The following is a 25,120-nucleotide window of genomic DNA, read 5'->3' on the forward strand; positions in this document are numbered from 1 at the left end:
AGTCAGGAAATTGTATCTCAGGGACATACACAAGGAACAGGACTTACATGTCATTCTCTCCTGCATTACAAAAACCCAAATCAAGTCTGCAGAGGATGCTCTCTATTCCTGATACTGTGAGGTGAGCTTTGTGCACACTGCCTCAAGTGCATGCTTGTGGGAAAGGAGCTTCAGGCCTTAATCCAAGTTTCTCCCCCACTGTTGGTCAAACAGACTTCTTTAAGAGCAACCCTGGTTTTTAAACTCACCTTCACTTTAATAATTTTGCTCTTGAAATTATTGAGAACAACAATGACTTCATTAGCTTCAGGTGGAGAGTCTGTGCCATCGTGGCTGAAAATAGAGCAAGATACTGACTTTAGTGCAAAGCAGAAATAAGTTCTTTACTTCTTCTGCTCATTTTTATATATATATTAAGCCTCAGCACTGCAAAACAGGTTTGAGACATGACAAAGAAACAAATACATCTATTTTAACACACTTAATAGGGTTTTAAATTAATTAATTTTACCTTGCATAACTTATGTTCAGTATGAAATGTAATTTGCTGTTTAATTTGCTGTTCATGTTACCACACTTTGTCAAGGGAATCATTACAGATTCACATATTACAATGCCTACCTACTTCAGGAGTTTTACAAGAAAAAGACTGAAGTATTTCTTATCCTGACCTACCTGTAAATCCTGTAAATATCTTCAGATCTGCCTTTTCTCAGTCTTAGAGTCCATGCACCAGGATTGGCTTTTAACTGGAAGTAGCCCTGTAAAGTGAAAAGAATATTTGGCAGTTTCCAGCAAATGCAAATGCAGAAAAATTAGCTTTAAGGTTATGTATTTTGACTCACTGTTTTATATCTAAAATGTTATTTGCAAGCCTGTTAATTAATATAACCTTAAGGCTTAAACCAAGAGAACAGGAGAAAAGCCCCAGAAATTATTCCATTCAAAATTGTTGGATTTTCCCTAAGAGACAGAAGCTTGAACAAGTCTGGCATCATTTGTTAGATCAAAGTTTTCATTGTCCTGATGGGAACAGTGCAAACACAAAGTCTTCCCCTGCAAAAAGTTGCCTTTATGAAGGAGTGACAGAATTTCAAAACACTAATTTGTAATTATACAACAAAATCTGAAGGAATTCTGAAGCTCTAGAGCATGGTGTTTCATCTACAGCAGAAGCAGTAACATAATTTACATATTACAAGATATCTCTCCTACAGAACTTAGAAAATTACAACGTGAAATTCAAGTATTGTGTTCAAGTCTTTTTAAGCTTCAGATTCCAGATCTGAATATTTTTCTCTGTGATTTGGATTATTACACCTGTGGAAGATACATGTAACTGTGGAGATGCTTTAGTGTCCCATTCAGTTTTGTACTGTGGTTTCAAATGCTTGCAGTTCCCATGTGAGCCAGGCTGCTTTAAAAAGAAAATTTAAAAACCATTTTTCAAAATTTTGGTATAGCTAATTAGAAAAAGGACTCTTCTGAGTTTTACTCCCAACATAAACACATGTAAAATAAGGGACATCTTTCTTTCTACAGTAAGAAATACTACGTCATTCTAGGATGTACTCCAGCTAAGAAAAGGCACAAATTCAAATGAGTAAGAATTCTAAAATAAATATTTAGTGCCAGTGAATACTTCTCCTTGGTTTTATTTTAATTCATCTAAATAAATGTAATACCTTTAAAAATATAAAGATTAAAAAAAATTTAAAAACAACACAAGAGGCAATTTACTGCAGTTTTTCACTAACATTACATACCAAGAAACCATTCCAGCAGCTAACTTCCTCTGCCATAATTTCAGTCCATTACCTCTCTCCTGGCCCAGTGTGGACACTGAGAACAGACGCATCCCTTATGCAGTGACATTACAAAAGCAGCTGCAGGGAACAATCATACACTTGGATTTCCAGCACCTTCCCTCAACTACAATTAGCGAATGCCATTCTTTTTTATTTATTTATTTTCAAATAAAATTTAGAGTGTAAAATTTATTTCTTTTACACTTCCTTTATTTTCTACAATGTCAGCTATTCTTGCTGACTCTCTCCATTTATGCTGCAGATCTCCTGAAGAAACAGGTCCCAAAAACGAGACAGCCTGAGGCTCACAGCACCAGAGTGGGTGGCCTAAGGAGGACCCTGTCTCAGGAAAACAACTGTATGAGCTTCCCTGGAAAGGGGCTGCTTAAGAATATTGGCAGCATTTAAAGATATTCCAGAATATCCCAGCCAGCTGAAGGGAAAGGAGAGCATCCTGAAAGAGGTGAGAGATAGTGAGAGGCTTCAGCCATCCGTGTGAGGAATGACGTGGTCCTGATGCATTTGCAAGCAGCCCTGGGGTGCAGGTTCCACCCCAAGCCCAGAGCCCCCTGCTCGAGAACCCTCAGTGGTTGCTGGCAGGGCTGTGCTGACTGGATGAACAGCAGCAGCTCCAGCAGGACACTCACCAGGTTGGCCATAACGATGGTGTCCACGATGACAGGGCTGCTGGAAGTCCCCAGGGTGAACTGCAGTCCCCGGGGTGGTTGCCCAGTTGTAATGTCATAGCAGTGGCCCTCCAGCAGCAGGTACTCCAGTTCATACTCTGCAGCCACAACACCATCCACCTGAAAGGAGCAGACAGTGCTGATTGCAGCCCCAGATCTAAAGTGCCAGCTTTTAGTCATTCAGTTACTCTCTAGAATAGCCAAAATAATTTTAAAAAAATTTACCAGAGTAATTTTATTATTAGGCAAATACCTAGAAAGCTTTAAAGAGCTCAGCTCCTTCAAGTGACAAACCTCACACAAATAGTTAAGAGTTTCCCAGACCAAATGAATTTGAATCTCAACATATGCTAGGATAAGAAAAGGGGAGAATTGTTGCTCTATTCCACGATTTTTTCTTTTTTTAACATTTACTGGAGAATGGAGTTGGTCTCTCACAGAAAGTATATGATGGGAGCCAGAATTTTGACTGTAAATCTGTTTAAAGCTGGTCTCACCTAGTATTAGCCATCTGAAATAAACATTTTGTTTTGCTCTGCATTACTCTTACAGTATACTAGGGTACTGTGAGGAAACACCCATTCCTTTTTTTCTACACTGAACAAAGGTACCAAGGAAAGAAAAGAGGGAAAAAAAACCAATTAAAAAACCCCACAACCCCAAAAGACTTGGGTCCCTACCAGGCCAAACTCAGATGTAGCCTGAGGACAGTACATAAGCAGAATGTTAGTCTAATCCCACAAAGCATCTCCTCTCATTGCACATCCAAAATGACAGTTTAATTGCTACAGCACCAACAGACTGCACATTGGGAACTGGAAATGGTGCACCTGCAAAAGCAAAGCTGCTGTTTATTTGAAAGCTCAGGAAAGCACTTTGAATGCCTGAAGCATTTAATCCCCCTCTCTCTCAGGCTTTCAATTAATCTAAGAGGTGGGCATGGAAATCAGAGGCTTGAAATGTATTATCAATGCTTCATTTATGGCTTTACAGTTAGGGTAAGAGATGAAAAGCAAGAAACTCCTAAACCAAAACCCAAACCATAAAACACACACCCTATATCCTAGATTTCTGAATAACTAGTATAGGATTAGCAATACCAGTTACACCACAATACCATATCATATTCCCAAACAATATCAGAGAGATGCAGAAGTAAGAGGGAGTTAATAATAGACTGATCAGTGAGAAGGGGACCCAAATTTGTGATGCCCACAAGACTGTGAAGACTGTCACTCTTCCAGAGGCCTGTTTGTAAAGGCTTTGACAGTCTCATTACACATACACGTGTAATACCTTTACAATAAGGTAAATAAATAAGGGCTTTTCCCAATTTCTCCCTCTGTATGTGGGGCAGCACTGCTCAGACCCAGAGTCCAACAGTGACTTGAGGTCTGTTCAAGCAGCAGCAAGCTCCTGAAGCTACAGCAGCTGAGTGGATTTCTGCTGCATGGTTTCACTGCTGCACTGGTACTGCACGTCCTTCTGTGGGCTGTCCACAGGAGTGTTTGCAATTAACAAGAACTCAGAAAATAAGCAGGTAGCTAAAAGCAGCTTGGCGGCTTCTAGGAGCAAGGGAAAGGACTATGGCAGTCTGAACCTCTGGGTCAGGCATTCATGAGTAACTGAGAACAGCAATCTTGCTGTCAGGGAACTTATGCTTCCCCTCCTAGAAAACATTGAGAGGTCTGCAAGTGCAGTCATATCCACAGCTGTATGTTCATTGGCATTTTAAAATTCTGCATTTCTTTCCCATAAGAAAACAAGCCCTGGAAAAACAGCACCATTTAAATGCAGTAGGGAGATGATGATTTCTCTTACCTCCTCCAAGAAGATATTGTCAAGGTCATAAGGGGTTCTAACAGACTCCACCATCCAACTCTCAGGAGTATTTAAATTCAGAGTGAACAGTGGAGACTGGGGCATATCTAAAAACTTGGCAATTGGTCCTGGAGCAAAGTTATTCTCTGCTGTGAAAGAAATCTCTGGCTCCAAAACATAGCGGTAAAAGCTGAAATTTCAGAAAGAAAATGTTAGAACACCAAAAATTGCCAAAATTTGCTAATATTTCACTTTCATTAAATTTGCAGATGGCATCAGCTTTCCCTGACCGCTAATGTCTCCAAGCCTTTGTCCAAAGCAATGCAGGTTGTGATAATCATAGGACAGGTCAGAATTTCTGTCTTGAAAGACCAAAAAAGACTGTGCAAAACTCAACTATTAAGACTAGTAAGTTATTTAATTTTATATAAGTACAAAAAAAATTAAAAGCAGCCAACTTGTAAAACTGCAGAATTACTTCATGCCAAATTCCCAGATTTTCTGTGGGAAATGATGCTATTATATAAATGAGCTCAAAGCAGTTATTGAGACTTCCTATGGGACAGCTGGCCATGCTTCTGTGCTTGCACATTCCAGCAGGTTTCTCTCTCTCTGCCCCCCTGTCTCATGGAACTGCTTACCTTTTCAGTGGCATGTCAGAAAGCTTAGACTGGCAGTTCATAAACACCCTCAGGTTCATGTTTATCAATTGGTTCAAAACCTAAAGCAATGAGAAAGAGATATCCCTTAAAATGCCGATAAGGAGAGCTGACCACTGTTTTATAGACAGCACCTCACCAGATGTTACCTGCTCATTCCCAATCCTCCCTCCTTGTGATTTGCTTTACCACCCTCCCATTTTTAATTGGTGGTTTTAAGCACAGTTACCTGCTCCTCATCATTTCAGGTATTCTTTTTGGCATGCTGAGACCTTCCTCAAGAACAGAGTCACTGGGAACTAAGCTGTTAGAATAGTGAGACTAAAAGCTCTCTGGGCAATACCTGAGCATGAGTGTGTAGTGCAGCCTAATTAGTATTTCCACTGATAAATGCATTGTGAAATTCAGACACTATTAGAAAGCCACTGGTGACCACACAGTCAAAGAGGAAGCAAACATTCCAAAATGATGGAATTTGAAGTTGCTCACAGCCCTGCCTACATACCAAAAGTAATGGAGCAAGTCTTTGAGCATCTCTGGTCACGGGATCAACAATAGCCACAACATCAAAGTATGTCTCCCCCTCTTTTGGTCTCAGTTTAACTGCACTAAACAGAAGAAAAGACAATTTTAAAGTATCAAACATGTGGATAAACACTTGAAATGCATTACAACCCACTGCTATCCATCTCATCCTGTACTGAAATTACTTCTTAAGTACTGTGCACCTTCAGAAACTAAATAGAGAAAAAAAATAGGCATATACATGTATGTTTATAGAGATAGGTAGAGGGATAAAATTAACCTCTGGAATCTTCCTGAAAACTGCTGGGGACTTTCCTACTGCTACTTAGATTTTTTTTTAATTAAATGCAACATAGAACAATGAGAAAGTTCAAAGACACAGAAAAGCATTGTTCAGCAATTCTATACCTGTATCGTTCTTCAAAAAAATGATACTCAATCCTTGCCTCTCCTTTTGGCTGGGCAGAAAGAAGAGCATCCACTTTCATTACCAAGTCACTTGCCCTGAAAAGAAGGAAAAGACAAAGGCTTGCAGAGATCCAAAAAATGCCTGTACTTATCACATTTCTGCCAGGCAGCAGCAATGTGAGAAGGCAAACAGAATCCAGATACCCAAACACTTCTACTACCTCTCTAAACAGGCTCTGAAGAAATAAATATATTTAAGGGGTTATGCACCAGTAATTTAAACTGGTTGCAGCCTTATTACTGAGTACACCAAAAGATTGAGCTCTAACAAATACAGAGCAGCTGTATCTTAGGGGGTCAACCATGTCACAGGCATTGCATTCCTGATCCTCACCAGCCACTCAGACCTGAAAGCCATTCAGATCAAACCCTTGGTTCAGTGCTCTTCCCATTTTACACTGCAACTCTGAGCACTAGGAAGCAATCCTGTAAGTGGAGAAACTTTTGAGAGGGATCCTATCATAAAAGATAATTACTTTTGAGCACTGCTTCCTTTTTAGTATTTCCATAAATTTTCAGTCTAGTATTTTAAAATAATCAATCTTAAAGGTGTAAAACCTCTTGCAAGTTCAATGAAAATTGATTTGTACATCACACCTTTGCCAAGAAGCAGAACTGTAATCTACAGGTCTGTGAGCTTTTCCTGAATTAACTGTCTCAGAGATTTATAGTGACAGCTGTTTAAATTGTTCATACCAAATTCACAAGCCTGATGAATTCCACTAAGTTCTACAGTGTTTTCCAATGCAGCAGATAATTTCTAAAGTTTTTCAAAAACCTTGGCAGTATTCAAATAAACAAAAAGAAAACCAAACCCATTGCTCTGTCCAAAACTAGCCTATGTTGAAACTATGCCCTGTTCCACCACCCCAACACCCAGTGGATGCAGAAGTGCTTGGAACACAGTTAAAACCTGTTCTGCTGGGAATCACACATTTCTGCAGAACACACCTCATGTTCAGCTTACCTGACCAGCCCTTAACAGTCAAGCAGCATCACAGAAAACTGTGATGGGAAGTGTGGCAGAAGCTATTTCCACAGCTACATCACGCTCTAACACAAACACACCTACAGGGGACTCCTGTTCTTGTGACCTTCAACACGACTTCCTTTTGAGTAGTTCACCTCTGCTTTGTGCAGTAACTGTCTACAACTATGACTTCCCTTCCCTTATCTCTGTCTCTTTTCCTAGTGTTTCTCTTAGAAGTTAAAAGCAGTTTACAGGATTCCCGTAGTACTGATGGGGAAATGCATTACTGAAATAATTTTTATGTTGATAGGCCAAGCAGAACTTTAATGAATTGCAAATCAGATTCACAAAGTCATATTATCAAGAGCCCCAGCATTTCTCTGTAAGCCTCCTTATGTTTACTTACAGATCTTCTTCAAATCCCAGCTGCTGAATCTGAGATTTGATTTTCTGTCCTGATGTCTTTAGTATGATATTTTCAAGGAGATGAAAATCATCCTGGTTGAACATCTCTCCATCCTCTAATGGGCCAATAATCTACCAAAAAAAAAAGCAGAATCAGCATTATTAGGTAAAGACTACACTGAAACAAAATTTAAAGAGGTATTAAATAAGTACTCCAGCCCAGTCTCAGTGGAAACCAACTGTTTGGGCTGGTATTAATGTCAGTGGCAGCAGAGTTTAACAGGTAAATCCAGGTATTTAGAGCCAAGAGTCCCAGACTAAGGCATAAAACACACACTTCAAATTTTCACTGGGTCAGGCACATTAAATTATACATGAAGTACCACATCTGGAAGGGGCAGCGGAATACCAGGCCGATTCTAATGGCCCAGCAAGACTCCAACAAATCTCCCTCCTGAAGCCTTCAGAAGCCTAAAAGCTACCTAGACAAGTCTTGCTGTTTTGCTGATGAGAAACACAGGATAAAACTCATCACCTGAGAGTTTTAAGCTATTGAAATACCCAGCAACCACAAGGACCTGCAGGGGTTTTTCCTGACTAGAAATAGATGACAAAAGAAAACCCAATGCTGTACAAAGCTGGGTTTTAGTATTTGCAGTGAAATACTATTGTAACATCATTTACCTCATCTCAGATAAACTATAATAAAAACAGATGGTAGAAGAGACCAAGACATCTTGGTCAGGGCAAAATACAGCAGCATTTTTCTCAGTAAACTGAAGCAGAATTGTCTTGAAAATGTATCATCCCCTTCTGCCCCTGGACTCAACTCACTGCCAGCATGAAAGCAACTTTGTTATTGAGAGACCTGAATTTGTACCAAACACCAACAACTAACTGCACACAGTCAAAAGGAAAGGTCACACAGGTGTGAATAAATCAAACTGAAAGCAGTCCTAAAGACTGCAGAACCCTAAAACAGGCTGACACTCCTGTGTCTGATCCCCAGACTCTGCTGCTCAGATCTGCTTCCTTCTCAGAAGTGAAATGATCATCTCACCCGTCCATTGCTGATCACAGCCCTCTGCCCCTTCTTCAGCTTTAGAACATCTCTGCAATAAACAGCATGGGACAGAACAAAATCCACCTTGGGAGACTCAAAGGCTTCTTTGAAAATGTTGGTATCCATACCCTAAAAGAAAAGAATACTCGACATTGGAATAGGGAGAAAACTAGACCTCTGCACACTTTTTAAAGGACACCTTTTTGTTTCCATTCAAGAACATCTTCGTGTCTTGCTAAAATTGATCCCTGGCCCCCTGTTCTTTGTGGTCTTAAACCCAGTTCTTGCTTGTCACCATCAAACACTATCCCAACTTCTGCTGTGAAGGGCCACAGCTACTCAGACCAGTTCCAATCTTCCTGCCTAACTTTTTAAAATCTACTTTGGGAAATGCACTTGTATTTTTTTCCCAGCTTTTAAAAAAAATTATTCTCTTCACCACCCAAGAAACACTTAAGTAGATCCCTGCCACCATGTTCCTTTTGCTTTTTCCAAGTTACATAGCTTTACTGTGTCTGAGGATTTACCTGATGTTTAGATGGATTGTTATATTTAGGTAAGCCCTTCAGAGGTTAAAAAAAAACAAACTAGCAAACCCAAAAGTGTTACTTAACTCAGTGTCCTGTTCATATGCAGCTTCTGCACATGAATATACTACACTAAAAAATTATTTTGAGGAACAAACAAAGCACCCTCCCCATGCAAATGCCAACAGACATGCCTACCCCAACAGCAAATTCCAAGATGTCAGCTCCTGCCTCCAGTGCCTTCACAGTTTCTTCTTTTGCCATCTTGGTGATGAAGTTCTTGGCATTATTTGAGGTTTGTGTCTGCAAAGCTGCCCATATGGCTTTAGCTACAATGGTATTCTGGCTGTTGGGTTCTTCACTGGGATTATTAATCATGCTAATTCGAACATTATTGCTGGATTTCTGTGTTTAACAAAACAGGCAATGGGGAAGTTTAAAATTTCAGATATAATAAATATCTAATAAACACTATAACAAAAGCTTTGCATTTCTTAACCAGAATACCAGATTCCAAAGTGGGTAAATAACAGCACAAGGTCAAAATGATGAATTAACTAATTTAACATCAAGCATTTAGCTTATGTATAGGCACCACTGTGAGAGCAATCTTCCAGATAACCCTGTGCTACCTAAGAAATCCATGACCATGGCCACCATTCAGTCTGGCAACCCAGTGATTTACCTGTAAGCTGTGCATTTTTACGTTTCAGTTATCCTCCCAGAACCAATGGGACAGAGCAGAGAGCAATGCTTATGTTTATCTCCAAACCAAAACACAGATATTTCAGTTTAACACCACTCCTTTAAAAGATCATTTATTGTATTCTGTCCTAGCTTAGGATCAGCACTGTTCCAGTCCCTAGAAAAAAGATGAGGCTGGAAATTGAGAGACCCTGCAGGGAGAACCAGTCTCTCCAGATTATATCACAGGAAGATGCACAACTTGTGTTTTACAAACCTCTACCAAGTGCTTTGTTAGCACTGCTAACCCATTCCAACGAAAATGTTACCTACCTGATGTTTGATGGCATCATACAACAATTGCCTCCCTGAAGGTTTATCAAAATCACCAACAATCCAAAAAGTAACTGGTCTAACAAAGGAATCATCTGCAATTATTAAAAAAAAAAAAAAAAAAAAAGAAAAGAAAAAGGAGAAATTTGAGGGTGAAGGGAAGAAAAGCTTCATTTTTTTCCTCATTTGGAAGTAAACTATGATGCACATGCAAAGACTTTAAAAAAGTAAAATTCCATAGAGAAGCAATGGATGAACATAAGCTATGAAGCCTGGCAAGACAAAATTAATAGCATTGGTATATTAGTCTTTATTAGGTCATTCAGAAAACCCATGTGGGACAGCATGCACTGCTCTAAGTTGGATTCTTTCAGTATTTTTGTTTGTTTGTTACCTTTTCAATTACAAATTATAAAGAAACATATAAATAACTTGCAGATTCCAGCTGGGGTTGGAACCCAGCAGACATATCACTTCTTCGTATTGAAGCTGTTAATTTACAAAATCAGTTTTGTATAAAGACAAAAGTGCTGGAGCAAACATGCATGTCAACAGCTTCCTTCACTGCCTGCTGGTTCTAAAGCCAGTGCTATAAAGGAACCAGAAAATTCCAAGAACAATATAAGAAATGCCAAAGCATGAGTTACCATAGATCTCCTTGGAAGACATTCCTGGTCAAAGAGCAGAAAGGAAAGGGGAAAAGGAGAGACACATTAATAACGTGATGGTAATCCCAACGTTTATCACTGGGCATAACTGAATCACTACAGTTCAGATCCAACAGCAACAAGTTTGTGCTAATTTTATTGCAATAAGCTTTGACTTTTTCTTCCCCTCAAACAGATGGATGCTTGATTTTCATATTATAGCATTAGTTATACTTTATATTACCAGTTTCATACCACAGGGTGAGGACATCAATCTGGGCTGTTTACAAACACTGCCATGCCATTGTGCTGTTATGTTCCCTCTTTAAAAACCAGCAGGGCAGTGCTGTATCTGTGCTGGTGCTGAGCCAGCAACACACATAACTTCTCCATTACTTTAGAAAAGAAAGGTAGTACAGCATTACTGTAATCAGATAGCAGTTACTAAATATCTTAAGCTGCACAAGAGGCACTGACCAAAAAAATGTCAAGCCATGGAACTGCAAATTAATGCACTTTCCAACAAGCATGCTGAGGTGTGGATTTAATTAATGCTCTACACAAGAAACTTGTTCAAGTCCAAGTGACTGAACATGAATCAGAGCAGGCACGAGACAGGAAGAGCAATGGGAACTTTTCGGGTGGTGCACAAGGATGGCAGTGACTGAACACAGGACCATGGACACTTGGGACAGTCTAGTAAAGACAGGAGACAGGAACAGGAGGTTTTGGGTCAAATAACAGCAGCTTGTTTCTGGAACCTAACCAAAATGGATAAAGGAAACACCTGATGATGGCTGGTTAGACCTGATTAGGCTCTGTATTATGTCTATGCATGCATTTCCTACACTGGAGAGGTACAGCCAAGTTTTAACACTTTCATGTGAATCTGTGACAATACTGCCATTGGAAAAGCAGTGCATGTCCTGGAGCAGTAAAACAGCTCTGACCACGTTAGGTGATGTTTTGCATAATGGGCAGTTGGAATTTTCTTCTCAATCCATGGAGCTTTCAGCAATTTTGAATTATGAGACAGAGAGCTAAAACCCCTTTTATATTTTTCTAGTCATTTGTTTACACTGCTGTATTTCTGGGGGTCACTAGCAGTACAGCAAGAGCAGTTTGGGTGGGACCTCATTATACAGTGAAAGAGGAGAACATTCTTGTTCCATGCAGATATCACATCTTATAAAGAAAAATGAAATCTTTAACAGACTATGCCGTTACCCACAGGCCTGACAAGGCTCAGTGTGTGTGTGAAGAACTGCACATATGCTTGGAAACACACATAAAACCAGCTCTGGATCCAGAATCCACCACAGATGTTACCTTTCTTTGTTAAGTAGGTCATGCTGTTTGCAACAGCAGCTGTCTTATCTTTAGAATCCAACGTGGTAAATCGAGCAAAGTCATCCACAAAATGGTTATCTGAGGAAGAAAACAAGTATTAGATGTCAAAGCAACTATTCCAGGTAAAATGAAAATAAAATCACTACTGTTACCAGAACATTAAGAGCACATCCCATTTTGCTCCTTGTGACATTGCTTATTTCTCATTTTCACTGTTAATATATAGGCTGAGAAATGAATTCTGCTGTCTCACAAGTTACATTAATAACTGCATTGCATATTTGATAGGCAGAATTCAGTGGAAAGAACTGCCCAAGTCTCACTTAGTTGACACTTGTATGTGTTAACAATATACACTGAAAAATCCACTGTGTCACTATTTCTCAAGCAACTCAAAAAAGGCAGGTGTAATGTCATCGTACTGCAGTCACTGTATTGGGTGTTCATTTAGCAAGGGAACATTTTGCTAAATCTGAAGAAATTCCAGAGATGACTGTCAACCCTGTTCAAAAGAAGGTCAGAACTAAGAAACAAACTGCTGCTTTATGCATTATATAATTTCTCAGCTTCATGAGTCATATTCCCCTTCAGGTCTGTATAAAAACAAAACAAATTCCTAGTTTGAAAATCAGTAGACATTCAATGTTGTAGATAACATCTGCCCTGCACCAGGGCTGGCTCATCACTTCAGGTGCTGTTAATGCTTTGCCACTAGAGCTTTCCACTGGAACAGCAAGTCTTTCACTCAGACATTTCAGGTTTAACACAATTAAAAGCATCCCTTACTCATTCCTGTCAGATCTAGGTACTCTCTGTCAGACCTTAGGATTCTTGAGTTAATTCTTGGAACAACATTAGGCTGGTTCATGATATACTCAACCACATCTTGGTCATTAGATAGTTCACCCTGAAGGAAAGAGGAAAGAAGCATTATTTGTTACTTCACACATATAATTGCCTTACATAACTTTAATTTTTTTTAAAGAAAGGTAAAAAGCAATTAGGAAAGTTAAATTGTCTTGTATAATATGGAGCCAGGGACTTGTGAATCAGCTTTTCCAAATCTGATTTCTCTCAAGCCACAGAAGAGCTCAGCACCCACCAGGTATACAGCTCGCTGGAAGATGCTTGTGGTTTCCAGGATTTTGTGCATTGTCACTGTTTCCAGGTCATCAGGATCCAGCTGATCTTTTTGGAAAGGCATTCCATTGAACAGGACAACAGGGAGAGGGCCTACACCTGTTTGCTCATAGTAGGCTCTTGCTGCCTAAAGACAGGAACAGAAGCAGCTTTAGCACATCAGCCCTTTGCCACAAAGGTTCCCAACAAGCTGTGCAACATCCACAAGTCTAAACACACCATGAGATCCTTACTACCCCTGTTAGACACAGAGAATGGAGCTTTGAAACTCACAGAGTTTCAAAACAAAAAAAGTTACTTCGCAATACTGAAGTGCAAAATACCCCATTAAGTTCATTTGGTAAATTAATTCCAATGAGCACTTTCTGGTAGTGGCAAAAGATGCACAACAGGAAACATGACTTTGTCTCTGGAAGCAAATGCAATGCAAGCAGTGATAGCTGCAATGTAAGACAGGGTACAGATTTTTTTTTTTTTTTTTAAGTATGTGTTTCTTAAACCTGTAAGAAAACAGTTACCTGTGAGGCAGGGAGTTATTCTGTCAAGACAAATTTCCCTGTTTCATGTAACCATTGAAAAATGCACCACCATTGATAGATACCCTGTTAGAAGTTAGAGTTAACTAAGTTCTGCTGGTTAGAGGTTCTGGCTGAGGCCTCTCCTCTCATACAAAGATGGCTGTCTTACTTTTATGGATTTTCACTTCCTTAAAATGTTTTTCTCTTCACTATCCTAAACTGGAAGACCCTGGAAGACCCCCCAACATGCATACTAGCCTATTTTCTGTAACCCTGACTGCATTCCTGACATTTACAGATGTAGGCAGCATCATGTGTGTTACAGAGCTGCTGGCAACAGTATTTTCATTTGTTTTAGAACAACAAAAAATAAGAAACATTCCCCTATAAAACCTCAAGTAAAATCTGCTTCATCTCACATATAACTGGTTCAGTAGTGATTTGCCCTCCTAATTTCCTCCACACAGAAAAGTATCAGACCTAAAAATCACTTCAAGAATTATTTGCAGAAATTTGTTGGATGTCTTGCTACAGAAAAGGCATTTTGAATTCATAATCATGGCTTCATCTCACACACCATTCAAATACTGATTCAAAAGCCCCACACTGGTCCCTCCCAACATCAAGCCCCTTGGTTTTTCCATGAACCATTCCATCACCTCGATTTTTTTGCAAACACTTTTAAGCTCTACTGAAGGCAGCCTTCTGTAATGAAAGTATGGCTTATGAGTCACAAGAAAGCTAACTTGGTTCTTTACATACAGATTTTTTAAAAATATATTTTCCATTATATGTATTATGCATATTATATAAAGCTTGTGCTGAACATAAACAATTAGGTATTACTAGAAGTCCCCCAATGTAGTAACAAAATAGTTACCTGGTTGGTAACTGGATCAAGAAATTGTGTGTAATTATATTTTCAAAACTGATGCAGCAAAAGAAGTGGAAAAAAATGCTCTGTTTCATGAATTCTTACCTTTCTGTTTTGATCATAGGCAGAATCAATTCCCAGGACACTGTTGACTTCCACATAAGGATACTGTTTCTCAAGAACACTAACAACATGTTCCACTTTCAGCTGATCTCCTGTTTTCACTTTGTTATATATCTGAAAGGGGAATACAAGTTTACAGCTGCAACTATAAAGCCTCTGTCCTTATGAAAGGTAAACTGACCGGTTGTCACCTGTAGTACAGTAGTTATAATAAGGCATTAACACCCAGACTGCAAAACTTACATTCATATTTATCATATTTTTTATTTTCATTGTCATTTATCATATTTATCATATTTTTTCAAACTGCAACAACTCCTAAGCACTTGTAGCCATTGTAAGTATCTTTGTAGTCACTCCAGTGAGATTGAAGAAGGTAAACACATATTTCTTTAAATAATAACTTGCATCTTTAATTAGAGAAGGTGTTTGAGGAGCGAAAATAGTTCTCTGGGGAAAAAAAGCCTAAATAAAGCATATCCAAGGAGCTACCTTCCCTTCACAACTTGGGATACGTTATGAACACTACAACCTCACATGTAGAGCATGTAACTCATTCGCTCTTGAAGGCACAAGGTTTTACTTCAAGCCACAAATATACACCCAAAATAAAAAGAATAAAAGTAACTGTCTTTAAGCAACCAGCAATTAAATATCACAGTATGCCCAGCTTGCCAATTTGCACAAAAAGTATCAAACCACAGGTGAAATTCATTTACCAGCACCTGTATTGTCCTTTGATGTGGCAAGGGTACACAGCTGGAACTGTTCAAACCAAATTGTAACACTGAAAGAATGGAGCAGTTCAGAACTCAGAGACAGAATGAGCAAGGAGACAGGATCAGAAAAACCTGCTAAAGTGTTAAGTGTCACAATGAAACTTGTCTCACCTGCTAAAGTTAGGTCAGAAGCACATTACAAGGACACCTGCATTCTGTGGTACCCGTATTTGGAGATACTCTGCATACTAACCAAGCCAAAGAACAATTCATTCCATTATCTACCTATTAGCCCATTGACATAACCTTATGTACATGGAAAATATTCAAACATTCATTTCCATTTTAAAGGAAGACTTACAGACATGACGGTCTGAAAGGCGTAATTATTGTCCATTTCTTGTGCCACATAATTGTATGTCCTTAGGAGGGCAACACCAGCATCCTGAAGTCCATCAACATCCTCTGCATCATTAACCACAAAGGCCAGTCCTATCCTGCAGTCACACAGATCCCCAGGTCATCATTTTTATAAAGAATCAACTCTTCACGCAGCTGTTGGCTGCGATCATCATCTTAAACACAGGGTTTTTTTCTAGAATAGCCTGGGAAGATGCTGAGCAGAGCAGCAAGGAATCAAACTTAGGACATATCATCTGCAATGAGTCCATCAGAATCTTGCTTTTCACTTCTCTCCCATCCAAAACTTTAAATTTCTTTTGGACTGTTAAAAAACTGAACTCTGATTTGCTAGTGGAGAAAGTGATATTCAAAAAATATACGTATGTCTCAAATACAAGGTATGTAACATTTCTGCAGTGTCCTAGCAATGAGAATTTCACAACTGCAAGAGTCACACGAATAAAACTGATGTAAAAACCCCCAAACATTAAAACACAGCGATTACCTCAGCGGGATGTGGTTACTGAAGAACATTTCTGCCACATTCAGTAATTCTGCTGTGGTGTCATGAGTAGGATCCACTATCAGCACCTGTATACAAACAGCAATTGAGAAGTTTTCGTGCCCTGGAGAGCAAATGCTGCCGAAATGTTCTCTGCTGCCCCAACCCAGACAGAACTGGGCCATTCAGACTGCACATAGGGCCTTTCACTCATGAAACTGTTGTCTTAAAATTCAAAAATTTCTATGTTAAAAGTATTGAACTCCAGAGAAAAAGGTGACACATCAAAGCTCCCACAGCTGCAGATGGTTCAAGTCCCAATTTTCCCTCAGTCAGAGTTCTTTTTTTGCATAGGGCCACTTTGCCACATGATGAGTTACAGTGGACAATTTGAAAACTCTTCATCAGATCTAAGTAATTTACCTACAGACTAAAAGGACACTCAGGACTAAGCTGAGGGCTGTTGGTCATTTGTTCAAATCTTGGTGCATGAACGCTTTCAAACTGAAACAACTGAAGTTGGTTTTAACTCTGCTAAGAAGACAATAGTTAACAAATTCGACAGATTTCATTAATCAACTTCAGGTATTATCACAAAGTTGAAACACACCAAATTGTTATTTATCAGATGATAATTCTGTCCATTGACAAAACAACTCCTGGCATCTAGCAGATGCCACAGAATCATGCTCAGTAATCTCTGAATCTCAGCCATAACTTACTAATACCAGGAGAACAAAACCTATCAGAAAAGCATCCTCTCTCTCAAGCTATTTAAGGGACAGGGAATCCAGTGTGTATATAAGGTAAGCTGCAAGAGCTGATGCTCCTGCTCTTGACAAAACAAAATGCACATTTCATCCAGTCAGATGATTACTTACAAAATTATGGAAGTTTTTTCTAATCTGCCTGATCACACCAGGAAATGTGGGACGCAGCAGTTCTTGCACACTGGAAGGCCAGGAATTGTACCGACTGTCAACTTCCAGATTGTTGATCCACTAAGGAAAAGTAAAGGCATTTAAATGATTGACAATCCTCCTGCTCTGGTCTGAGACTGAAATATTTTCAAATCCGACACTATACTGAAAACCATGTAAGTGACAAATTAAGCTTTTTAAAAAGTGCTAATTATAACCTTATTATCCTTTTTACTTCACTGCAGTTTCAGAGCTGACTGTGAGACAAGGACAAAAGCTCTCGAGAACGCGTTGCCCAGCAGCAAATCAAGTATTTCTATGAAAAACCACACTCACTGAAATGGCAGGGCTTCTGATGTCCACAGCATAGTCAGAATCTGATGGCTGGATGTTCAACTTCAGGACGTTGTGTAAGGAAATTCCCTCAATCCCCAGGCTGTGCAAGCCTTCCATAACACGGGCTTCATTGCGGAGCACATCAATCAGGCTGCAAGGAGAAGCAAAATGAATTCTGATATGATAAAGTTGAATTTTAACCCCACAGCAAGTAACTTGCCCTTACCCTAAGGGTTAACAGATGAAAAGTATAAACAAGTCTGCCATGTCCAGGCATTAGCTCTAATTTATCACCTATTTCTTGCCATCCTAAGAAACTTGAGATAACTTTAAGCTATTCAATTAATATTGCATAACTAGGAAAAAAAACAGTAAATCGGGATAACTAATCCTTTATATATATATATACACATCTTGACAAAGATATAGGGTGGTTTCCAGATGAAAAATTTACAGTGGTTTATCCTTGGAGAATCAATCTGCTGTCTTCAGAATAAATCTGTATGCTGACAGTCTGAGAAACCAAAATCTTGCTAGCCAGAGCACAGGTCAAAAGAACAGCACAAAGGTGACTTCCCATTCCAATCTTCAAGGGCGTTCCACTTTTCATATTAGATTTTTTGTTGGAAATGCACTTTGAATAAGACAAGGAACCATTATTTGCTTTTTACAGTATTTACCAATTAAACCTAGTCTAGCTTATGAAGAAGGTTCAAAACTGTCTACATAACTTTATCATTCATGCACAAGCAAGATGCAAATTTCTAAACAGGATGCAATTATTGTGAAAAATAAAACATTCCTACCTAAATATATCCTGAGTGTCTAAATCAATAAGTAGTCCATTGATGAATAGGGCAGAATCTCCTGGTTGCAATCCTAATGTTCCCTTGAAATACTGAAAAGAAGTAGGAAGCCATTAGAAGAGTGCTCTGCAGAGAAGACAATAAAGAGTTTAAAGATGTTTTTTTCCAATAGATCTCGTCTGCAGCACCAGTTACAAATTTTCTATTTAGAGGCACTATGGACACTGAAGGAGAAACATTGTATTTGGATATTTTACAACACTACCATGATGAAGACTGTGAGCAAAGGGAAGAGAGGAATAACAAAAGTAACACCTGAAGTACCAAGAGCAGGAGTTTCTGATCAGAACAAAATTACATTGTTTATTAAAAAAAATGAAGTTCCCAAAGAAAAGCTGAGTGTTAAGTTGTATCTTTCTGTGAAATATTACATAGTAAACTCTAACATAATGGTAGCAGTGAACTTCACTAGCAAATAATAGCCACACAAAGTGAGTAGTGCAGAGAACAGCTCTGAAGGGCAGGGTTAGATACAGCCTGGTCTGGATGTAGTAGCCCAGATATTCTCTGAATAAAAACAAATCCACAAAATCATGAGTTTATTTGTGGACCAGAGTCTTCCCTAACACACAACAGAAAGGCCACCAGGTAGCTTTGACTTGGACTTACATCTATATCTGTTCCTTCCAGAACCACATGGGACAAGAGTGTCAAACCCCACCCCTTCTCCTCTGATTTGGTCACTACTGAGCAACAATTTCTCAGAACAGGAACCATAGGGGATTTGTAAGTACCTTTGCATTTACTACTAGACTCAGCAAATACCATTGATTAGATTTCTAAACTACATGGGTGTACTTAACATACATTGTCTTTCTTCTAATAATGCCAAATAAGACTGGAACGTGTGAATAGGGCCATGTAGCTCATACAGCAAACGCTGCTGTTCGACTTTTTCTCATTACTATATTAAACTTTTGTTTTGCACTCTATCCAGACCACACTACCTGGCATATTTTAGCTGCACAAAGTTCTCTACAAAAGCCTGTACAAAATTTCCAGGTGGCTGTGGGTTCTTCCAGTGCTTTGCTAATGCCAAGTACACAGCTGAGCTGCCTGAAACACTTCTGCAAATACAGAGCCTACTCAGTGACCTCCAGAGGACCCTCATCACCTGGGGGGTTTATGATTCTGTTCCAAAACACATCTAGACTTAGCTGGTAAATTTTATCCCTTCACTAGTTTCATTCTCAAAGTACCAACACTGGAACCATTTCCTCCACATAGTATGAATCATTCTAAAGCCATGGCAGGTTGTAAATTTATTCTGTGACTTCCTAGTGATCACTGATGTATACAGATATCTAAACATCATCTCAAATTGGAAAATGAGAACCAATTTTCTTCTGCATCATTAAAACTGTATGAAGATGCTTAATATAGCTGCCTTTCAAGCAATAAATTTCTAACAAGAGCAGTATTTTCGTAATTGAGCAAAGAATCTTAATTATGTTCCTCATCCATGTTAGAAAATCCACCACTTGGTCACTTCCCAGATGTACAGTACAAAGCTGTGTGTGAAAACACTGGGTCATTATCTTGAGCAACATGTAAATACAAGTGGAAAGACACTGTGTTACTTTTTTGGACACTTTACCTTTTGGTTCTCTTCAATTTCTGCTCTGAGCTCCGAAGAAACAACTGTTTTTGTTATGGCTCTACAAAAATGAAAACATCATGCTATGAATCCTCTTTCTGTTTGTCTCTATTCCAACTCTTGTACCTTACATATTAAGATAATTAACCCTCTAGTATAAAGAGATGCAGCAAGAAGCAGTTGCACTTGGTGACACCATTAAATAGTAGGATGCAGCATTTTTCTTACACCGTATAATCCAGCAGCACAAAAATGTTAACCACATGCCAACTCTCAGTGTCTAATTCCACATTAACCATAATAAAAGTGTGCAGCTGCCAACGTAAAGATGGAGGCTGACAACAGAAAATAGGGGATTTCATTGCTCAGGGTGGGCTCCCATTCCTTTCCTAACTTTGGATCTAGTGACTGTATCATCACAGAGTGGGGGAGTACAGCCCACAGATCAGCCTGAAAACACAGTGAGATGCAATGCCTGCCTTCAGAAACTCTAAATAACACCCTAACATCAGATAAGGGGAAATTAGAGCAGAAATCAGTTTCTTTTTACTCTCATCTCAGGTATATCTCCCAGCTACTCAAAAAGGAGGAAGTTCTAGAATATCATCTTCACAATCCAGGCAAAGGAATTTATCAAGAGAAACATATCTCTAGACTGGCTGGCCATGCCAGATCATTATTGAGTTTTTTGAAACTGATTTGAATATGTTAAAGACAGTGACTGACAAAGTGCAGAAGCCAGTGGAACTGCACATCACCCTCTGACATGAGACTGGCTGGGGTGTTTGCCTAAGTGGATCCCAGAAGAAGAGTGGGACCCTGTGAACAGATAAATGTTAAGACCATTAAACAAAAAACCCAGACAATAAATTCTTGATGACTTGCATGCAATAGGTTTAGATGCATTTCACAATAAAATAGCACAGGCAATTCTGGCAAATTTTCTACCAGTCCACATCAGCTGCCGTCCAAGAAAAACACCATAAAATCCTCTTTGTAACCATAGGCAGAAGAACTTCCCAGCATAAACATTCCCCAGTGTTTGCTTCCAGCTAAATGAAAGTCAGAATTAACCCAACCAATTCTGCCTGTCTCAGGTCCTGCTCAGGAAAAGGAGAGTAATAAAACTTTCTAGGAGTCAAAATTGAAGTTACCTGGCCTTTGTAGGAAAGTTCTGACTAAGATCTTTCATGACCATCAGAGCATCCACAGGGGGTGCAGTCAAAATGCGAGCAGCAGTTTGAAAACTCAAATCTTGGAAGTGAAAAGACAGAGGTCAAGAACTCAAAACTGAAAACATGGCAATGCAGAGACAACTTTATGTTTCAACATTTTTGCATGTTACCTAAGGAAATTCACCTTTCTATCTGCACCTATAGATACTTCTTTTAATTTCATCTTCTTTGTATTCAACTCCTGTGTGTTGCCTTGAAGTAAGTAACCCTCTCCAGCTGAAGCAGGTTGCTGCCTACAGGTTGCTTCAGTGAGTGCAGACCAGCACTCTTTTTTTCTTTGGCTGAGGTGGGAAGTTCTGCCCTTTCCCTGGATAAGGTAGAATCCCTCTGGCTACAGCATACACTCAGCCTTTTGAATTACTCCTTTTGAGAGGATGAAAAGCCTTTTCCCAGGCTTTTATAGATGTTTTCCAGGGAATGAGGCCAGAGGAGCATTGACTATCTGAAATACAGATTTCCTCTGGTCTTGAGAAATCTCAAGATTTCACATCAAAAGCGTGATCATGGAAAGAAACTTCACATTCCTTTCTTTTCTGCATTCAGCAGACCATACAAGCAGTCAGTTTAAGGGCAAGTAGCTTACTGTACTTCATAATATAGAAAATAATCTTCATGCCAGAAGTCCAGTGAAACAATCCTAAAAGCTATTTCAACAGGGTGCTACAAAAAAGGCACTTTAAAAAAACCAAGTATTTTCCAAGTGAGACTGAAGGCAGGAATTTACAGTCCAACTCTGTCAACTGTACACAGCCACTAACAACCTCAATAGTGTAGAACACCAGAAAACATATTTACATTGAGGTTTTGTAGACTATAACTGAAAGCCTCTATCCAGATTACCTTGCAGCTGCCATACTTTCAAAGGTGCCATTTCATTGGTACTTTCCACGAGGTGTTTTCTGAGCTCTTTCAGCTCTTCTGACAAGTCAGGATACAGCTGCCTAAAAGGATACAAGGGGTCAAACAACTTCTGTGGTTTCCTATAAGAAAGTCTGCTGCTAATTTAAAGAAACTACCACATAAAAAAAATACCCTGCTAACACATACAGGAAACTCAGACATGTAAAAAATAGTAACAAAGCAAAAGATTGTCATAATAAAAAAATTTTTGCGGAAATGCCAAAGTCCAGTCATGTTTTACCTTAGTTTTCCAAATAGAAATCCTTGCACTTCATCAATAGGGTCATCTTCATCTATGACTGTCGCATTCACATCTGTGCCTATAAACACAGAGAACAAGCACCAAGCTATTCACAAACAGAAAAGCAGGAAAATCTGGGGTTTGTTGGTGTGTGTGCACACATAAAGAAAAAGTACACACAGAGATTACATCATCAAACTAGTTTTGGCAGATGCATGGGAGTTTGTACAGCAGAGATCAGTGCTCTATAAAAGCAGCAAAACCAAAAAAAAAAAAAAGTGCAGAATTCTGTCTTCCAAAAAAAAAAAAAACCAACAAACCAAAAAACCAGGAACAGGGAACACATTCTGCTCTGAGAATGGATGATTTGGATAATTTAAGGCAAATTAAGGTAGAGAAATTTGCTTTACATCTGCAGCATAGCTGCTAAAAAATTAGTTGAATTAGTAGTGGCATTACTAAGATCCAGTCCAGGCCCACGACTCGAGGATTTCACAAATGTGGAAGTGCCATGGCAAAGATCTGCTTCATAAGGAACATGCTCCCAAAAGGGATTTCAGAGCTAAGGAAAAAAAGATATCTACAATTCAGACATTCACAGCAAAACGAGTATAAAATTACCTTGGTGAAATTAAAAAGTTTACATTAAAATACTTAAAATAATAATTCACCTTTCACCTGGGTATCATCCTTGGCCTTATATTCTGTACTTTTAATAGCCAGCTCTACACCATAGCCAGAGAGGTAGACCTTTTCCTTGCTGGGATTCTGTAAGGAAAAGCCAACAGAGTGATATTGCCATCTTTGTTTGATCCAGAAAATAAAAACTACCACTTCCCAAAGCTGAGAAATATCAGTCTGGCATTTCAGACACAACAGGTACCAAGAAACAAACACTGAGTGACTCTGCAGTAACATACTCAAATCATTTTATTTCCTACTGGTTTTCAACACATTTTTTGAAGTTCAGCAAGCAAGAATTACCTCTGTGAACCAAAAAAATCACCAAAATCCACAAAGAAAGAGGAACACAAAACAGTGTTTTCAGGATTCAGTGTGTGAGCAAAGCAGAGGGAGATAGGCTCCTATCATCAAATCAGATAGAGGGTGGAAAGGAACTTCAGCTGTGAAGTTCAAAAATGAAACATTCACTGAAGAGTTACCACAGAGAATGACAAGAAATAAAATAATGACAAAAGGCATTGTGCATCATTAGTTCTGCCTTTAATGAGAGAAACATGATCGCTTTCTGAAAGTATTTTGAAGTATATAGGAGTCACACATAACAGCACCAGGATCTAAAGTGTAATACACTGGATTTTGAATGTAAATACTCCTCCCAACACTGATAAACAACTTCCTTTTATAAAAGGAAAGTGGTGTATGCAATGTCTGACTTTATTTTATTGAAAGTACAAGCAATATCAGAAGTGAACCAGCTGATGCCCCCCTTTTTTTTTTTTTATTTCACATTCAAGCCTGACTGCTACACTGCGGGTTTTGGCAATACTTAGTAAGATTCAGGTAACAAATCCAAGAACTCCAGTTCTCCATACCTTTTGAAATGCAGTTTTAAATACTAAACCAGTGGCTGTGCAGGATTTAGTGGAGGAGGATGGAAACCAGGATAAACTGCACTAGAAATGGTAAACAGTTCTGTAAAAAATTACTACAGAAACTATGTCTCTCTTTTGAAAATGGTACCTTAATGTTAATCCTGGCTTTTTATATCAAGTAACTAATTGGTCTGACTGTGAAAAATCTGACTATTTCCTATGCTCTAATATGGGTAGAGAAACACTTTTTTTTACACTGAAGTCTCTAATTTATCCGGAATTTAAGTCTGGATCTGTGAAATCAAACAATCTTACTTAAACAATCAGGAGATTTAAAATATTCTGTATCACTCAGCTACATGCAATAAAAAAAATTAAACTTTGAGTATTCCAAGTAAATGAACAATGACGGTAGGTGAATGCCAATTGAAAGGGAACAAACCTGGGTCAGATTTCTTTTTGAAAACCAAGGCCAGTTCTATTTCAAATCCTCTGTTACAATGCACAAGCATACTCACAGCAATGTAGTGTCTGAGCACATAGGTGATTTCTCCTGCCTCAGCCTTTGAAACAAGCCTCCTGTGGTGTCTGTAGAACTCCTCTGAGCCAATCTCTGCATAAAGGATGACCACAGGACTTTCAGGGTTTGATGCTGGGTACTTGTGGTCCCCCTTGAACAAAAATGGCTTTGGCCTAAGAGAAAAAACAGTGAAGAATGCCACAGTGTGAGTCACAGCATTTCCTCACTCAATGCAAGATGCACATTTTTACCCTGTTTAATCATTTTTCACAGAATACATGTCAAGCTATTCCCACATATTGTATCAAGGCTTGCAGCACTTGGTGCACGTTGATAAAAGCTTTGTGAAAAATGAACATATGAAAAGGAAACAAGTGACTAAGAGCTGTTTTGAATCTAATATGGTCCTAATTTTAAAAATGAACAACTTCCCTTAAATTTCCAATTAACTTTCTCTCCCCATGGTGATTCATAAATTCTGTATGAAAAACTAAAAAGGCTGATAGAACAGATGTGCCAAGGGCACAGATTTATTTGCACCTGGTCCTTGGCTTAGTACACAAACCAAAAAGTGAAGGAGAAGTCTATTTTCAGCTTTGTTTACATTTTGTCTAAAGTGCAATGAAATATTTAAAATATCCCCAGTAAGTCAGAAGAATAGCACGTGAGCTATAGATGCCATATGCCTGTACACTGACAAAAAACTCTTTATGCTTCAAAGAACT

The 25,120-nt window shown here is 38.9% G+C and overlaps 1 protein-coding gene across 4 annotated transcripts in view; it reads right to left on the bottom strand.

Moving 5' to 3' along the window:
- UGGT1 (UDP-glucose glycoprotein glucosyltransferase 1) overlaps window positions 1-25,120 on the bottom strand; it is a 39,389-nt gene that overhangs the window by 7,383 nt on the left and 6,886 nt on the right. For 3 of the 4 annotated variants that reach the window (XM_066194000.1, XM_066193997.1, XM_066194001.1), the window contains exons 6-32: window positions 24,394-24,568; window positions 22,991-23,087; window positions 22,320-22,398; window positions 22,019-22,119; window positions 21,098-21,197; window positions 19,944-20,004; window positions 18,287-18,378; window positions 17,481-17,631; window positions 17,106-17,225; window positions 16,228-16,313; window positions 15,682-15,817; window positions 14,584-14,715; window positions 13,049-13,213; window positions 12,733-12,853; window positions 11,926-12,024; window positions 10,597-10,620; window positions 9,950-10,044; window positions 9,131-9,337; window positions 8,403-8,534; window positions 7,344-7,474; window positions 5,908-6,003; window positions 5,480-5,582; window positions 4,957-5,036; window positions 4,316-4,505; window positions 2,456-2,614; window positions 676-761; window positions 249-333 (exon numbers count right to left, since the gene is read on the bottom strand). In XM_066194000.1, coding sequence (XP_066050097.1) covers window positions 249-333; window positions 676-761; window positions 2,456-2,614; window positions 4,316-4,505; window positions 4,957-5,036; window positions 5,480-5,582; window positions 5,908-6,003; window positions 7,344-7,474; window positions 8,403-8,534; window positions 9,131-9,337; window positions 9,950-10,044; window positions 10,597-10,620; window positions 11,926-12,024; window positions 12,733-12,853; window positions 13,049-13,213; window positions 14,584-14,715; window positions 15,682-15,817; window positions 16,228-16,313; window positions 17,106-17,225; window positions 17,481-17,631; window positions 18,287-18,378; window positions 19,944-20,004; window positions 21,098-21,197; window positions 22,019-22,119; window positions 22,320-22,398; window positions 22,991-23,087; window positions 24,394-24,568 — 3,103 coding nt within the window. The remainder of the gene's footprint in view (window positions 1-248; window positions 334-675; window positions 762-2,455; window positions 2,615-4,315; window positions 4,506-4,956; window positions 5,037-5,479; window positions 5,583-5,907; window positions 6,004-7,343; window positions 7,475-8,402; window positions 8,535-9,130; window positions 9,338-9,949; window positions 10,045-10,596; window positions 10,621-11,925; window positions 12,025-12,732; window positions 12,854-13,048; window positions 13,214-14,583; window positions 14,716-15,681; window positions 15,818-16,227; window positions 16,314-17,105; window positions 17,226-17,480; window positions 17,632-18,286; window positions 18,379-19,943; window positions 20,005-21,097; window positions 21,198-22,018; window positions 22,120-22,319; window positions 22,399-22,990; window positions 23,088-24,393; window positions 24,569-25,120) is intronic. The other variant, XM_066193999.1, reaches the window with a different exon arrangement.

The sequence above is a fragment of the Chamaea fasciata genome, unplaced genomic scaffold (assembly GCF_029207755.1).
Source record: "Chamaea fasciata isolate MVZ Bird 193981 ecotype frontalis unplaced genomic scaffold, bChaFas1.0.hap1 SCAF_11, whole genome shotgun sequence".
Lineage (NCBI taxonomy): Eukaryota > Metazoa > Chordata > Aves > Passeriformes > Sylviidae > Chamaea > Chamaea fasciata.